This window comes from Triturus cristatus, chromosome 7 (genome assembly GCF_964204655.1).
Source record: "Triturus cristatus chromosome 7, aTriCri1.1, whole genome shotgun sequence".
Lineage (NCBI taxonomy): Eukaryota > Metazoa > Chordata > Amphibia > Caudata > Salamandridae > Triturus > Triturus cristatus.
This window is the reverse complement of record NC_140590.1, coordinates 85,182,478-85,200,329: the sequence shown is the minus strand read 5'-3', so window position 1 is coordinate 85,200,329 and position 17,852 is coordinate 85,182,478. Positions and strand designations below refer to the sequence as shown.

Here is a 17,852-nt window from a genome sequence, read left to right as displayed (position 1 = left end):
ATGTGTTGTTACCTTGCCTGTGCCCTGTCCTGTTCAGTCATTTGGGGGTCCATATTTGTTGGCACTGATGCTGAGTCTCAACATAGGGGTGTGAGGTTTCTAATGAACACACTTGCAGCATGCATGACCGTTGTTGTGGCCTCAGACATGATGTGCATGAGTGGGAGATATGCATAGTGCCAGGACGGTTGCTCATGTTACAGTCAGATCATTCCAGGACCATGGAGCAGTGTGCCCACTACAGTCCCCTGAGACACCCTTGCCTCGTAATCATGTGTGTCATCCAACACTGTGCCCATTCTCTGTGTGTTCATCATAGGCTGGCCTCTGTGGCATTGTTCCCTGCCCTCATTTGTATTTATCTAAAGTGTGCTACATGTGTCCACTGGACAGGGAGACCCCGTTTGGCTTGTGCATACTCACACTGGGCAGTGCCTGTGTGACTATTCACAACTATCTGTTGATGGTTGTTTGTCACAAATATGTGTTGGCAGCCTCACGAGGTGATGTGGAGTACATTTTGGAATTCGTGCTGAACATTTTGGCAAACCCTGATTAAGAGTTGTCACTTCTTGATCTGTCTCAACCACATTGTCTCATGTATGTGGGGTTTGTGCTGGCAAGGCCTACATGGCCAATCCTTATGTCTCCTTGCCAGGTCTGACCTGTGTGTGATAATTGGCTGGACAGAGACTCAACATGCAGTGACCCAGTCATGTTGTGCAGGGTTTAATGTTTGTGCTTTGCAGCATGTGCCAATAGTTTAAATACACGATTCATGCTCATACAGTTTTTGGCACCAGTGTGTGGGCCAGATGCTACGTAGTTTTGTCTTTGTATGCTGACATCTGTGTGGACATTCAGGCTTGCCATGAGGGTGTCTCCTCAGTGCAGGTATGCCTCTTTCCAATACAATTGCAGGCACATTAGCTTATGCATTGTCCTGTGTTTGGACATGTATGCCACTCCACATGACAGGCAGTGGGTCAGATGTGTTGGCAACTGTGTCATCATGTTACGGATGGCCATGTGACAAGTGGCATAATTCAAGTTGTTAGTCAAAAAGTATTGTACCTTGGCACTCACTACACTTGTCAACATGTCTTCATGTTTTCAAAGCTTGATTTTGCTGTTTTGTTGTGCAGGACAAAAATTTGCCTGCATGACAGATGTCTCCCAAGGAAGTGCACAAGAAAGAACCTTTACACTTTCAGGGAACAAGCTGGCACATTTTAAAGAAGGGCACAGTTCGAATAAGACTGTTTTTCTGATTATACATATCCATGTTCCCACAGTGTGGTGGAATTTGGGTAAGTCCTTGGTTGTTGGTGATACCAACTAACGAGTGTCAAGTCATCCAGACCAACTTGGGCCCATGTATATGTACTTTCTGCAACACCATTTCTTTCTAACAGTGGCTTATTTAAATACGGCTGGCAGCCTATACAATGACTGTGTAAGAGTAGTTTTGTGTGCACCTCCTTGTGAGACTTCTTTTATACAGGCACATGTGTGTTCTGTTCACAAAGTGGCACATTCACACATTCTAAACCTGTTGATTGTGTAAAGTGGTGTGATTCCCAAGGGATCAAAATGTATTTCGTTTGGGTTTCCAAAGTTCTTACAGGTATCTGAGTGTGGGGACACCTTTAGCATTGAGGTCTGTCATTTAGCCTTGGGTGCACCAATACTGTTTCTTTCCCAGTGAACAAGAGGTGGCATGACTTCATAGTATTGCTGTGCTCAACTGTTCCCAGACACTGGCTTCTCCGTATATTGCTCATTCAAGTTTTTGGCTGGTTTGTCCTATTTTTCATTGTCTCCAAGTGGCATGGTGGGTCAACCAACTGGGGAGTACTGGGCTTACATATGTGCGTAGTAATCTAGATGTTACTCATGATGTATTGCCTGATATGCACTGTGACCTATTTTGTTTGGACTCATGTGTCAGATGTATACAGGTGACTGATTTTTTTCTGTATCTTCACCTTGCCCACAGCATCATCGGAGGAAACCGAGGGAGACACCTGCACGGACCTGGAGGAGGGATCCAGCACCGGTGACACCAGTGCTAGCGAGTCTGCGGGAGCAAGTGGCACGGAGGGCGAGTGGAGTCAGTCGGAGTACCTGTCTGGTGGCGACACCAACTATGACGCTGACGGGTCCGAGGCTGACCTCATCGAGGGGGCGGAGGCTGCTACAACACCTGGCAGCAGCACAACATCTGTCTCGGCCTCCTCCATTCCCATCACCGCCCTCCCAGTTGCCTCGGTCCCTTCTGTCCGTGCAGGGCACCACCATGTCTCCTTCATGCCAGGCACCGCACCCCCTGCCCCTGTCACCCCTGCTGCCCTCACTGCAGAGTCTGTGGACATTCAGTGGCAGTTGCAGGTTGGGCAGACATCGATGCTGGATGTCCTCCATGGCCACACCAGACTGCTGACACAGATGGTGCCGTTCATGGAGGGCATGTCAGCAACGATGTCTGACCAACGGGTGTTGCTGCGGTCCATGGACTCTTCACTGACGGCAGCAGTGAGTCTCCTGCAGCGCTTCGTCCCCTCCCTACCCCAGCCCCATCCACACTTCCCACTCTCATATCTGTCCCATGCACACCCAGACATTCCCAAGCACGCACCACACCAGACACAGGCAGCACACCCCCACGTAAGGGCAAGCACACACCTCCTGGCACGCACACTCAGGGGGATAAAGGCACTCCCACTGGGTCTGGGGCACACAGACATACACACAGCCACAGTCTGAGTCCACATGCCTCACAACCCAGTCCCTCCAAAAGCACTCCCCTTGGCTCCCCTGCCACAGTCAGACAAGGAAGTCTACATGTCTGTGCTGGCCCTCAGCCCCACCGTGTCACCATCCCACAAGCGGGCGAGGAACTCCACGGGCAGGGGAGTTGAGTCCCCCCTGTCTACCCCCTCCCCGAGAAGCGCTGCACCCCATCCCTCGGACCCCCCCCCTCCTTCGTGCCTGTGGTTTCTTCTGGTGCAGGGGATACTCTAGACAACCTGGCAGAAGTGTGCAGTGCCGAGCTCACCTCCACCTTTGGCGCTGCCCCACCCCCTGTGGTGGAGGCGTCCACCCCTGCACCCACCACAGCTACCCTTACACCTCCTGTCCCTGCGGTGCCTGGTCCTTCCCCACATGATGCCCCCCCGGTCGACAAACCTGAGGGTTCCAATGTGCAGGCAAGCTAGGGGAGACGAGTGTGCATCTGTCCCCCCAAGGACTTTTATTCTGGACTGGCCATTGGCCTTTGTATATGGTGTTTTTACCCAACATTTTTTTTTATGCTGAATAAAGCATTTTCTTTTTACTTTGAACACTATTGCATTTCAGGTATTGATGTTGGTGCTGATGCTCCAGGAGTTGGGGTTGTGGTAATGTGTTATGTTTCTGGGAAATGTTCTATTCTGATGGTCATGAGGTGGACCATGGGATCTGTGTGCCATCACAAGGTCTCTGCAAAGAATCTTTGGTCGTGTGTGTTCTTTGTTTTTTGAGACATTGTACCAAGGAGTGTTCCTTCCTCTGTGGCACCTGACATCTTCCCTGCAGAGAGTTGCACAATTGTTGTGTTGACCTGTGTCTACATTTCCTTTGTTGGTGACGGATCCCTTCAACTATGGCCATGCCTGCTCAGCAATGTCTCCGGCAGCATCGTCTGTGCCATCCTTGCTAGTCACTGTACTTGTGTATTGAGTATGTTGAAATGCCTTCATGGAGACATTCTCCCTTTTCAGCACTGTGCATGTGGGTAATCCCAGCCTAGCACACATATGGTACTTGGTCTGCAGGGTATTTGGGCACCTGACTCACAATTGTGCGCATTGTATCTGTGGGAACTCCACCCTATTCCTTCCATGAGAGACAACATCTTGGTGGCTGTCCCAGCACCTGTACATTCCTATCAGTCCTGGGATGTGCGTGGCAGTGTGTGTTCCCTTTGGCTCTCTTAGTTTAGTAGGCATTGACATGACTATACAGTCTTGTGGCATGATCTCAGTGTGTGTATTGTGCTGCATCCGCCAGGGGTGGGTATGCATGTGTCATTTGTCATCAGACCCACATGTGGTGTGTCATGCAGTGGGGGAAAGACATCCATCCTCATGGGAGTGGGACACTGCTGTCAGTGATGTGTTGTTATGGCACTATCAACATAGTCGAAAATTAGGGATGCGTACATACACCCATGGAGTTGTGGTCATCTGATACTGTTGTACACACCCCCATGTCTCTGTCCACTGCTGGGAGTGATAGGCACCCACCCCTCACATGTCTCTGTCCACTGTTGGTATTCCTCTGGACCCAACCCCATGTCTCTGTCCACTGCTGGGAGTGATAGGCACTCACCCCTCACATGTCTCTGTCCACTGCTGGGAGTGATTGGCACCCACCCCTCACATGTCTCTGTCCACTGCTGGGAGTGATAGGCACCCACCCCTCACATGTCTCTGTCCACTGCTGGTATTCCTCTGGACCCAACCCCATGTCTCTGTCCACTGCTGGGAGTGATAGGCACCCACCCCTCACATGTCTCTGTCCACTGCTGGGAGTGATAGGCACCCACCCCTCACATGTCTCTGTCCACTGCTGGTTTCCTCTGGACCCAACCCCATGTCTCTGTCCACTGCTGGGAGTGATAGGCACCCATCCCTCACATGTCTCTGTCCACTGCTGGGAGTGATAGGCACCCACCCCTCATATGTCTCTGTCCACTGCTGGGAGTGATAGGTACCCACCCCTCACATGTCTCTGTCCACTGCTGGCATTCCTCTGGACCCAACCCCATGTCTCTGTCCACTGCTGGGAGTGATAGGCACCCACCCCTCACATGTCTCTGTCCACTGCTGGGAGTGATAGGCACCCACCCCTCACATGTCTCTGTCCACTGCTGGTATTCCTCTGGACCCACCCCCATGTCTCTGTCCACTGCTGGGAGTGATTGGCACCCACCCCTCACATGTCTCTGTCCACTGCTGGGAGTGATAGGCACCCACCCCTCACATGTCTCTGTCCACTGCTGGGAGTGATAGGCACCCACCCTTCACATGTCTCTGTCTACTGCTGGGAGTGATAGGCACCCACCCCTCACATGTCTCTGTCCACTGCTGGTATTCCTCTGGACCCAACCCCATGTCTCTGTCCAATGCTGGGAGTGATAGGCACCCACCCCTCACACGTCTCTGTCCACTGCTGGGAGTGATAGGCACCCACCCCTCACATGTCTCTGTCCACTGCTGGTATTCCTCTGGACCCACCCCCATGTCTCTGTCCACTGCTGGGAGTGATAGGCACCCACCCCTCACATGTCTCTGTCCACTGCTGGAAGTGATAGGCACCCACCCCTCACATGTCTCTGTCCACTGCTGGTATTCCTCTGGACCCAACCCCATGTCTCTGTCCACTGCTGGGAGTGATAGGCACCCACCCCTCACATATCTGTTTACTGCTGGGAATCCTAGGCAGCCACCCACCCACCGACCCGCACCCTTGGTGCAGTACACTGCTGTCCTGGGCATACGCACGCCCCAATATACTGGTATTATGCTGCACCAGGCCGTAAGCCAACTTTCGTGGCGTGTGCACGCCTTGTATCAAAAATGTACTGGTGACGTAGGGGTACGCGCACCACTAAGTCACCACTCCAATGGTGGTACAGACCGTACCCACGCCCTCAGAGCATGAGTACGGTCCGTACCACGCGTACCCCTACGTCACCACTCCAATGGTGGTACGGACCGTGCCCACGCCCTCAGAGCATGAGTACAGTCTGTACCACGCATACCCCTACGTCACCAATCCAATGGTGGTACGGACCGTACCCACACCCTCAGAGCATGAGTACGGTCCGTACCACGTGTACCCCTAAGTCACCACTCCAATGGTGGTGCGGACCGTACCCACGTTCTGAGGGCGTGGGTACGGTCCGGACCACGCGTACCCCCACGGCACCACTAATATAGTGCTATGGACTGTACCCACGCTATTTATGTGTGAGTACGGTGCGTAGCACTATTGTAGTGTTGCCATAGGAGTACTCGTACACGTCCGCTTCCGTTGTTGCGGTACGCAGGGATTGGTGGACACGCCCCCCGAAGTGACCAGACCCTGGAGGTAATGTATGTCGTAAATATTGTAGGTATTTAATTTGGGTAGGGGGTATGTTTCCTGCCCCTCACCCCCCCTTGACCCCTGGGTGTTGTTCTCACCTTCTGCGGCGTCTGCGTCGGTTTCTGTGCACCAGGTCGTAGGCTATGAGGGCCGGGATGACACGTAGGATGGGGTCCATGTCTGTCCGTCGCTCCTTTTTCGCGTGGGACTCATGTTTCCGGCTTTTTTTATCTGACGTAAAAAATAGCTGTGCGGAATGACGTAGGGATGAATCGTACTTGCTGGTCCGTAAAACGCTGCCTGACTCCGTGCGGACGTCGCGTACGCGCTGTCCTGGATCAGAATACTAGGTATTTTGTTGCCGTTCGGTGTTTTTTACGATTCATACGGAAATGGTATTTCTGTACGAATCGAACTTGCTGGTTTGTAAGGTGGTTTTCCTGGGCAGGAGTCGGACGGAGAATACGCTCCGTACGACCATTCGTACCTGGGTTTTACAGGATTGGAATCGGCACCCTAATATACTGTGACATAGCCCCCAGTAAAGTTCACACCCAACTCTTGTTAATTTAATCTTTCAATTACCTTGAGCACTCAAGTTTAGTTCCAATAATCAACAACAATTAATAATTGATACATTAATCACTACTAGAGTTGTGTGCGAATTTCCGTAAAGTGCCTCAAAGCCTTGTCAGGTGGAATTACAATTTCTTGCTCTCAGTCTCCGTCTCTCTACCTACCTGTACCTCTATCTCTGACTCTGTCTCTCTACGCAGTGTCATTTATAAAAATCCTGGGCCAGACATATTTCACCTGTTTTGTGTGAACCCTTTAAAGTTTAACATAATTTTTTATTGTTAGACATCAAGGATTCAATTAGCAGGAATAAGTCGATAAATCTCAAAATTGGTCCACACTGGAGCCCCAAAAATATGTTTTTCCCAGAGCTCCCAAAATCCATCAGATGATACTGCCAGCTCATCTCTCCAAACATAAAAGGTGCCTTTGAATGTTTCCACAGATGCATGTCACTGATGGCACAGATACTTCCTGATCACAGGTGTTGCAACAGAGGCTGGCAGCCGGCTACTACAAGCTGCTCAGATGAAAGAAGCGACCCTGACCAATCTAGTTACACCATACCCACATGCTATTTCACAATCACTAAATACAAGGAAGTGTAAGCTACGGTTAAACCTGCTAGAAACAAAACAATGGATGCAAGCCCGGCCCCCTGTGCACCTCACACTATATACTTCCACCCCATGGGCCCTCGCCACACTCTAAGCGACAGAGGACCAGAGCCCAGACGCACTCAGCGCCACCTGCTGTTCTGTAACATGAGGGTCATTCTAGCTGTCACCTGTATCCTGCCTGCTCTGCTGACTGAAGGTGAGGCCTCTTCTCTCTATAACCTGTATCCTCTCTGCTCTACAGGCTGAAGATGAGTGTCTCTCCGTCTCTATACCCTCCATCCTCTATGTTCTACAGGCTGAACATGGGTGTCTCCCTCTCTATACCCTGTATTCTCTCTTCTCTACAGGCCAAACATAACACTCTCTCTCTCTCTCTCTCTCTCGCTATATATATATATATATATATATATATATATATATATATATATATATATATATATATATATATATATATATATATATATATATATATTGCTTAATACTCTTTCACCACATTTCCTTCCATCTGGATACTGGATACTGGATACAAAAGAGCACGGACCACAAAATCCTTTCGTAATACCGCTCAGTTTATTTTCGTAGTTACACAACAGGAACGGCAGCCATTACGCGTTTCGTCCCTCCCTGGGGACTTGATCAAATGACGCGCATTTGCCAATAGGAATGCTTTTTATAGGATACACACTTTTTTTTCCAAGCTTGTTTTTTTCTATTTCGTTTTTTTCTCCTTTCTAATACATTAACTTTATGTATTGTGATTGTGCTTATATCTTAAAGTTGTTAATAACAACATTTAAAAGCTTGTAAAAGACATCAACTTATATTGCTTGTTTTGTTGTCATCAATATTTGAATCATTTAAATCTACGATTCAGACTTTGTTTTGTGGATAACAATAAAGTGCAAGTCATTGTGTGCAAATTTGCAATTGAATAAATAGATAAATAAATAAATAGTTAAATACTTAATAATATACAAATGAAACACAATTTTTTTGCTTAAAATACATCCATAAAATCACTAAAAGCAATATTATATGATGTTTAAATACATTGCCTTATATATATATATATATATAAAACTTGTAGCCTCTCTGTTCTACAAACTGAAGAGAACTTTCTCTCACTCTTTCTCTCTCGCTCTCTCTCTCTCTTGCTCGCTCGCTCTCTCTCTCTCTCTCTCTCTCTCTAACCTGTATCCTCCCTGCTCTACAGGCTGAACATGAGTGTCTATCTCTCTCTATACCCTGTATCCTCTATGCTCTACAGGCTGAAGAGAACTCTCTCTCTCTCTCTCTCTCTCTCTCTCTCTCTCTCTAACTTGTATCCTCCTTGCTCTACAGGCTGAACATGAGTGTCTCTCTATCTCTCTCTATACCCTGTATCCTCTATGCTCTACAGGCTGAAGAGAACTCTCTCTCTATATATATAACTTGTATTCTCTCTGCCCTGCTGACCGAAGGTGAGGTTTCGTCTCTCTTTAATGTGGACCCCCTCTCCTCTTCCGGAAGAACAAGGGTCTTTCTCTCTCTCTCTCTCTATAACGTGTATCTTCTCTACTCTGCTGTGCGATGGTGCTTACTCTATAATGTGCACCCCTTCTGCTCTACAGTCTGAAGATGAGTCTCGCTCTTTCTCAATCTATATATATATACATACATACATATAACCTGTGTCCTCTCTGCTCTCCTTCATGCAATTGAAGTGCCTTTTTCCCCTCTGCAGCCTGTCTCCTCTCTGCTCTCTTTGCTAAGGGTGAGGTGCCCTCTCCCTCTCTCTCTAGCCTGTATCCTCTCTGCTCTCCTGGCAGAAGGTGCGGTGCCTCTCTCACCCACTGTATCATCTCTGTTCTCTTGGCAGAAGGTGCGGTGCCCTCTCTCACCCACTGTATTCTCTCTGCTCTCCTGGCAGAAGGTGCGGTGCCCTCTCTCTCTAGCCTGTATCCTCTCTGCTCTCCTGGCAGAAGGTGCGGTGCCCTCTCTCACCCACTGTATCGTCTCTGTTCTCCTGGCAGAAGGTGAGGTGCCCTCTCTCACCCACTGTATCCTCTCTGCTCTACTGGCAGAAGGTGCGGTGCCCTCTCTCACCCACTGTATTCTCTGTGCTCTCCTGGCAGAAGGTGCGGTGCCCTCTCTCTCTAGCCTGTATCCTCTCTGCTCTCCTGGCAGAAGGTGCGGTGCCCTCTCTCACCCACTGTATCCTCTGTGCTCTCCTGGCAGAAGGTGCGGTGCCCTCTCTCTCTAGCCTGTATCCTCTCTGCTTTCCTGGCAGAAGGTGCGGTGCCCTCTCTCACCCACTGTATCCTCTCTGTTCTCCTGGCAGAAGGTGCGGTGCCCTCTCTCACCCACTGTATCCTCTCTGCTCTCCTGGCAGAAGGTTCGGTGCCCTCTCTCTCTAGCCTGTATCCTCTCTGCTCTCCTGTTAGAAGGTGCGGTGCCCTCTCTCACCCACTGTATCCTCTCTGCTCTCCTGGCAGAAGGTGCGGTGCCCTCTCTCTCTAGCCTGTATCCTCTCTGCTCTCCTGGAAGAAGGTGTGGTGCCCTCTCTCACCCACTGTATCCTCTCTGCTCTTCTGGCAGAAGGTGCGGTGCCCTCTCTCTCTAGCCTGTATCCTCTCTGCTCACCTGGCAGAAGGTGCGGTGCCCTCTCTCACTCACTGTATCCTCTCTGCTCTCCTGGCAGAAGGTGCGGTGCCCTCTCTCACCCACTGTATCGTCTCTGTTCTCCTGGCAGAATGTGAGGTGCTCGATCCTTGTCTCACCACCTGTTTCTTCTCTGCTCACCTGGTGGAAGGTGAAGTGCCCCCTCCCTCTCTGCAGACTGTATCCTGTTTTCAGCCATGTCTGAAGTTCCCTTTTCTCCTCTTTGGCCTGCATCCTCCCTGCTCTCCTGGCTGTGCTCTCTCCCACTCTTGAGTCTGTATTGTCTCTGGTCTTCAGTCTGCAGGTGAGTGGAGCTGTCTCTCTACACCCTTTATCCACCCTGCCTTCCAGGCTGAAAAAAGAGATTGTCTTTATCCAGATCGCTGCTCTATTTAATCAAAATTGATGCCTCCACCCTCAGGTGTTTCCTACTGAGCAAAAACAATCCTGCCTGTCATGCAGACTCCCTTGCACAATGGCGAAGGTGTGCCAGTGCTGGCGTTATTCCAAACTCTATGGGGCATATTAGCAAGCCAGGCGATAAAATTATCGCCGCTTTAACGGCAGAAAACTGCCGCTAAAACGGCGATAATGGCCTTGATAATATGCTCTATGGAATTCCAATTGAAACCCATGTTAGATGTGAAGGACATCTAACCTGAGCATCAATTGATGGACATCTAACCTGAGCTTCAATTGGAATTCCATAGAGCATATTATCAAGCCCATTATCGCCGTTTTAGTGGCAGTTTTCTGCCCCTAAAGCGGCGATAATTTTATCGCCTGGCTTGTTAATATGCCCCCATTTGCTCTATCTAAATAGAATTCACAACACATAGCAGCAGCCATAAATGCTGCACTGTTTTGCGTGAGAAGGAGAGTTCAGGGGAGGACAGGACAGCGCCATAACTACAGAGATCGGGCTCTCTCCTCCTCACTCCCAAGGGCTGGTGCCTAATCAGGCTGGCGATCACCACACGCACACTTTTGAGCCATGGGGCAGAGCTTGCGTGATTCTACCACAAGGTTTGTACTGAAACGGTGCCCTTGCATTGCAAAATACTATGCTGAGACTAAATGTAGACCTTTTCCTATCTGTATGTGTGCTGTACAGTGCAGCACACATGCAACATTCGCAAAGAAAGGAGAAATAAAAGCATTTCTCCCTAATAGCACCTATTTCAAAGCAGCATTATTTTTTTCTGCAAACCCCTGTCTATTTTTTTTACTAGATAGGGTTTTGTTTCATAAACCATGGATGGTTGCATGGGAACACCCAAACACCACTCGTGGAATGCACCCTTGGCGCTAAGTAATTCAAAACAGCGCTAGTCGCTCCTTTGCACTACTGTCAAGTGAATTTTCAGTGCAAAACACGTTTTGTGTTGGAAAGTAAACAGAAAAAAAATATATATTTTCCATTGATTCGAATCACATGGCACAAAATCTTAGTAAATATACCCCACAGTGTGCCAGCGCAAGGAGGCAGCAGAAATGCACCATATCTTTGTAGATATGATGCATTTCCACTGTTTCTCTTTCACACTACAGAGAGCAGCAACTTTGCTTGCTGCCCCGCGCTCCATGAAACATTAGTAAACCTGCCCCAAAGTTCGTGAGTTCATATCTAGGTTAGATCACCTCAGCCTTCCTCCTTTCTGAGGTGGGAAAAAACTCTTTTTACAATGCCTTGAACGCAGCATATTCAAGTTCCGGGCTTTCCTTTCGCACAATAACCACTCCAACGCTGAATGTTAGGGTGAAAGGCCATTTATTAGGACAGGGTTGACAATAATTAACCAAAAACGTCAATAACTTATCGACAAACCCAAACTTCATGTCTTTCATCCATCATCCATTCCCACACTCCAGTTACCCTCTCCGGCTTCACTCAGCGATCTCCTCCCTTCTTCCAGTCGCTTCCACACTTATCTTTCAACCCCTCCAGCATCTCCAGCCATCGCACTCTTGCATCCCACAACCCCATCATGCACCTGTATCCCCCGCCCGGGGGGTGTGAGTATGCCTGTCATAGACTCTCCACCCCTCCACAGTATTGCTAGCACCAACCTTCAACCTGTCTTAAACTGGCACGCTATTCCGGGTAATTACCCGTTTCCCCCTCCTGTAACATGTAGGGTGGGAGAGTGGATCAATTTGAAAACTAGACCCTTCCCTAGTGGCGGTGAGGGCAGGAAGAGGCTGAAACCTCCTCCACTGCCCTCCTCATACCGTAATCCTAACCCTACCCTTAACCCAACCCCCTAACCCTAACCTCAGCCCTGTCCTTCTAGTCTTGAGCGAAAACCCCAGGGGAAGACTGGTCTACCGACCCTACTTTCCCCGGGGGCCGCATCGCGCAGTATCCACTCCAGTGCTGAATGTTAGCGTAAAAGGCCATTTATTAGGACAGGGTTGACAACAATAATTAAACAAAAACATCAATAACTTATCAACAAATCCAAACGTCATGTCTTTCATCCATCATCCATTCCCACACTCCAGTTACTCTCTCCCACTTCACTCAGCGATCTCCTCCCTTATTCCATTCGCTTCCACACTTATCTTTCAACCTCCTCCAGCATCTCCAGCCATCGCACTCTTGCATCCTGCACCCCATCATGCACCTGTATTCCCCTCCCTGGGGGGGGTGAGTATGCCCGTCATAGACTCCCCACCCCTCCACAGTACTGACAACCAGGGAACGGCCATAGGGCGGTTTCCTGCTCCACCCACGTTCAGTACACATTTCGCCCTCAAACCCGGCGGCACCAAATGGACTCGTTCCACAATTTACTGATGGCATATCTCTTTTCCATCATGTAATATGCATTACCTATGTGCGAAAGGTACACCCCATCACCGTGAAAAAGCAATGGCTCTTCCATCCGCAAACCCATGTGTGCAATCACCTTGATCCCTGCGTTCCCACAAAAAACTCTCATTGCGCGATTCAATTTCCTTCGCACTTTTTCAACTGCAGCTGGCTTTAGAGCTACCCTCCAGGTTCTCCTTGGTACAAACTCTGTCCAAACAATACATGCGCCCGTAAGATTGCTCTTCATGGCCTTCAAGTCACGTTGCATCAAATGTAACAGGGACACACCAAACTGCTTTATTCAGTCATTTTCTCCCGGATGAATCACCAACATGCCTGGGCAAACTCTTTGGGCCACCTTCTTTGTTAGCCAGGGCAACAACGCCCCCCAGCGCATCCCACTCTTCCCCCACCAATGCACCTCGTGGTGGCTGCTACGCAGGCCCAGGCTACGGCCATATACCTGCCTGTCTGGGCACTTCGACGCCCAATGTACAAATGAGTGCCCGACAATCCAGGTAACCGTCTTGGCTCCCAGGCCCCCAATACAACCTATGAAGAAAAACATATGTTAATACAAACTGTCCCACAAATCCAACAAAACTTTCACTGGTGCCTCCCACCATCCAATTTGGACCTATTTTCGCACATAGCGTTCGCAGCAGCGAGGTCTCCGCCGCCCAATCTGCCGTAACCTATCCCAGGACCTTCCCAAGCATGCCGCCGCCATTGCCGCACCAATGCGAAAGGAATGCGTACCATACCTAGCGCGGTCCCTGCCCAAACGCCTCAACGCCATTCGCAACACCGCCAGCAACTGATACGCTGTCACACGCTTCTGCAAAACATGACAAAAAATCTCACTAGATACACTCCGGGCCTGCTGACAAAAATCTCTCCACTCTATCACCGGGCATGCCCCTGCAACCCGTTTCGCTCAGCCAAACCCACTTACCCCTACCCACTTGGTCAGTTTTAGAACGACCCAACCAAATCCCCGAACCTGTCCCATCCAGTCGCAAATCATCATGCACTCTCCCCTCTCTCCCTTGGGCACCCAACAACTCGGACATCCAGAAAGCACCAAAGAACATCCATATCATACAAACGGAACAAAGAAACCTTGTGCTCATCATAACAACAATGCGGCAACTCTGCCAACAGCCCCTGCAAAAGATCAAACGTAATCGCCTCCCTAGGTGCCTCACACCCCCCTTCACTCCGCTCCCGATCCCAACCTTTCAACATCCTGCTCAACAACTCGCTCTTGGCTGGATCATAACCCATGTACAAAGTGCTGTAAAAAGAAATTCCTGCCAATTTGCCCCCAATGCGATCCAAAACAAAACGAAGAACTCCCTGTTCACAGTCCTGCCGTGACATGTGCCACGTCTCACTGGTCCATCTCAGAAAGGCTCCGAATTCAGACCACGCCAATCTGTAAGTGCGCCCCCTAGATTCAGCTACATATTTTTCGTCGAGGCCCACCACTCTCACCCTCCCCCCCCAAGCCCAGATGCCATCCGGCACCTTGGTCTTGCGAGCATCAGCTCCTGGCGTCAGGCGTCTGAAACGCTGCCACTGCGAACGAGACAATGCATCCGCCACCTCATTGTTTGCTCCTGGGACATGTTGCGCACGAACATCACATTCAGTTGCAGGCATTGCAACATAAAACTTCGCAACAGGCACATCACCCGCAGGTCTCTGGCTTTCTGGTTATTCACCAAGTCCACTATCGTCATGTTGTCCACATGGAACAATACTGACCTGTCCCGGAACTCCGCGCCCCAGACCTCTAACACGACCAGCACAGGGAAAAATTCTAAGAAAGCAATACTCCTGCCCTGTTTCAACCAATGTTCTGGCCACTGCTCTGCGCACCAGCTCCCGTCTCAGAAGATCCCAAAACTGCGAGGCCATGAGGCGTCAGAGAAAAGATGCACCTGCCAAACTATCCTGTCATCCACAAAGTCCAGTGACACACCATTGAAGTCCGATAAAAACATCTGCCACACCCGAAGGTCCGCCCTGACCCCCAAGGAGATCCGGACCCTGTGATGTGGAAGCACCGCCCCCGACATGGCCATGCCGAGGCGTCTGCAGAAAGTCCTCCCAGCACGCACCACCCTGCACGCAAAGTTTAGGAAACCCAGGAGTCGCTGCACCGACTGCAAATCAATCTTTTTCTCAATAACGTGCAGCAGGAAAGCCTGCATGTCTATCACCTTCTGTTCCGGTAACAAGGCCTCCCACACGGCCGAATCGAACTCAATGCCCAAGAATGTCAAACTGCAGCCGGGCCCAGCTGTTTTCTCAAAAGCCAATGGAACCCCGAAATCCTGCGCCAGAGAGATACCGCAAGATGACCTCTCCTGTCTGTGAATGCCCACTGCAAAAAAGAGCTGAAAGCCTCAAATAACACGCAGGAAATGGCACAACCCATGGGCAAAACCTTGTCAACAAAGATGGAACCCTCGAACTGCATCCCCAGCAACAAGAAGTTTGCTGGGTGTATGGGAAGGAAGCGAAAGGCCGACTTTATGTCACACTTTGTCAATTCTGCACCCTGCCCGCACACCCGCACCTAACTGATCGCATCGTCAACAGAAGCGTATAAAACTCTGGAATCCTCCTCGGCAATGTAATCATTCACAGACCTCCCCTCCGGCCAGGACAAATGATGGATCAGCCTGAACTCCCCCAGCTCCTTCTAGGGCACCACTCCCAAAGGTGATATGATCAGGTCAGGGACAGGCCAGTGGTCAAAGGGGCCAACTATCCTGCCTTCCGCCACCTCCTTCTGCAACTTATCTGCAACAACACTTGGCAATTCTTTTGCAGACCCCAAATTCTCCGCCCATCTCTGCTCCCAGGGGCCCTGGTAACCCACCCGAAAACCCTCAGCGAAACCCCAATGAATCCTCAGCGCGGCCTCTCTATGAGGATATCGTGAGAGCCACGGACCCATGGCCCCAACCCTAACCAGTTTAGGAGCCCTTAGGCCCAGCTTGCCCCCGTCCCTTCGTACCTCGCCACTGCTCTGAGGGCGTGGCCAACATGAAACATTGCTTGAAAGGGTGGCCTCCGCCACACTTGGAGCACTCGTGCTTAAATTTGCTGGGGTGCCGCGTGCAGAAACCCTTGTTGAAGTTACAACATGCACCTGTACTAACCCCCGTGGGCTTGGGCGACTGGCCTATTGACCCAGAGTAATTGCTCTGACCTCCCGCTCCGGTGTACGAGCTCTGCCCTCCCACCCCAGTCTGGGCGGGACGCGATTGAAAAGGCCGGTAAGTGACTGACAAGCCACTGGCCATGTGCATGGATGCCGACGACTAAGTGGAGGACATCCACTGCATCCAGAGCTCTTGATCAACTTACCCCCATGGCTTATCTGGATTGACACTAATTGCGGCCCTAAACTCCTCGTTGTAACTGAGCCAAGCGAAACCCCTGAAATGCATCTGAGCCTTTCGAATGATGTCCATATATTTAAGCAAAGCAATTGCGCGATCCAAATGTTTCTCACAATATATACTCACATAGATAAAAAATGCCGACGTCCATTTCTCCATGTTAACCGGCATCCGCGGCCGCCTAGTCAATTCCCATTCCTCTTCCTTAGAGCCCTCCTTGTTCTGTATCTCCCTGTACAAGAGCTTGAATACATCCACATATCTGTGTTTCCAAATCCTGGACTTAGTTTTTTCCGCCAAAAAATGTGACCCTAGTGCCATCGCCTACCCCATATACGGTAATTTCTTATGGTGTTTGTCCTCTGCCTTGTCATCCTTCCCCTCCTGGTCGTCAGTCTTGTCCGTCTGGACCCCTGCGCCTACCAATTACTTGCCACCACCCACCAACTCTATTGCCGCTTTAGCAGGGGCACCTGGGTCCCTCACGGACCCTTCCCCCACACCCACCGATGGCAGGCTTTTTTCCGCCGCCCTTTAGGACCATCATCACATGCGACCCACCAAGCACCCTCACCTGATAGATTCGTAGGTCCTTTCCTCGGGCGTCAAACGTATTCTGGTTCGCCTTCTTGGTCCCACTGGTGCTGGCCTGTGCAGCCTGTAAAACACCAAGCATTCCTGTTGCCCCCTTTGGCCACCCCCAATCCCCACTGTTGCGCACTTCACCCTCTTCCAGATCATCACTCTCCTCATCATAATTCAGTTGTTCCTCTTACTCAACCTCAACCGGCACTTCCAGCACCTCATGTACCACTCTCTTCAGACCTTTTCCTTTCACACCAGCCATAAAATCACACTCCGGCGCTGTTGATGTCTGCTCCCTCGGTGGAGGGCAGGCTGCCGCAGATCCCCCTGCAGCTTCCACCCTGCGTCTAGGAGCCGTCTTGCGCCCCGCCAGCCCACCCACGCCTCTACCAGTCTCCACCGCTGGCTTGTGCCCTCCCCAGGCTGTTGGAACCTGAGGGGGCCCCAGCGACATCAGGTCTCTGAGCCGTCCCTACCCCTAATGTGGGCCCCACCTCATCTACCCAAACCCACTTGCCTCGGGATTCATTTGCCCCTTGACCATACCCAGGAACTGCTTCTCACACCAAAAAGGGGGCTGGGGGCCCAGCCCCTCTCTTCCACCACCAAACCCTCATACCTGGCTGCACACAACACCTGCCACCTCAACTCAGTCTCCTGGATAATGCGACATTGGTCGCGTATTATCTCCTCCGGGGACATGCCTGTCCACCTGGACAGCATGGGCAGGAAATGCTGCTCATTAGTCCCCCCTGTCCTGGCCCCCAGGCACGCTGTTCCTGGCTGCTTCCCCCTGTCTCTGCTTGTAGCGGGCCTTACCTGCCCCCCCGCCACCCCCCGTGGGGCAGGTTCCCTCCCACCGCCCCTGGAGAGGTCGATGGGCACCTCCTCCCCAAACCTCTCCCCTCCCCCTCTGACTCACCACCCGAGAGCACGAGTTGAAAATGCTTAGCCACGGGCTCATCCCAGTCTGTGCCTTCCTCCACCCCCTCATTATCTAGCGCATATGCCCTGGCCTCAGCATCCCTGCCCTTCTGACCCCACAACTGTGAAAAGCCA

General features: G+C 50.7%; 1 protein-coding gene across 2 annotated transcripts in view; it reads left to right on the top strand.

The window, feature by feature from the left end:
* Window positions 1-17,852, top strand: part of LOC146808884 (phospholipase A2 inhibitor and Ly6/PLAUR domain-containing protein-like) — a 364,743-nt gene that overhangs the window by 20,212 nt on the left and 326,679 nt on the right. Inside the window, exon 1 of one of the 2 annotated variants that reach the window (XM_085615694.1) lies at window positions 7,401-7,527. The exons of the other annotated variant lie outside the window; for it this stretch is intronic. Within the exon in view, the coding sequence (XP_085471820.1) occupies window positions 7,401-7,527 (127 nt within the window). Of the gene's footprint in view, window positions 1-7,400; window positions 7,528-17,852 lie in introns of those variants that run through there. 2 annotated transcript variants of the gene reach the window in all.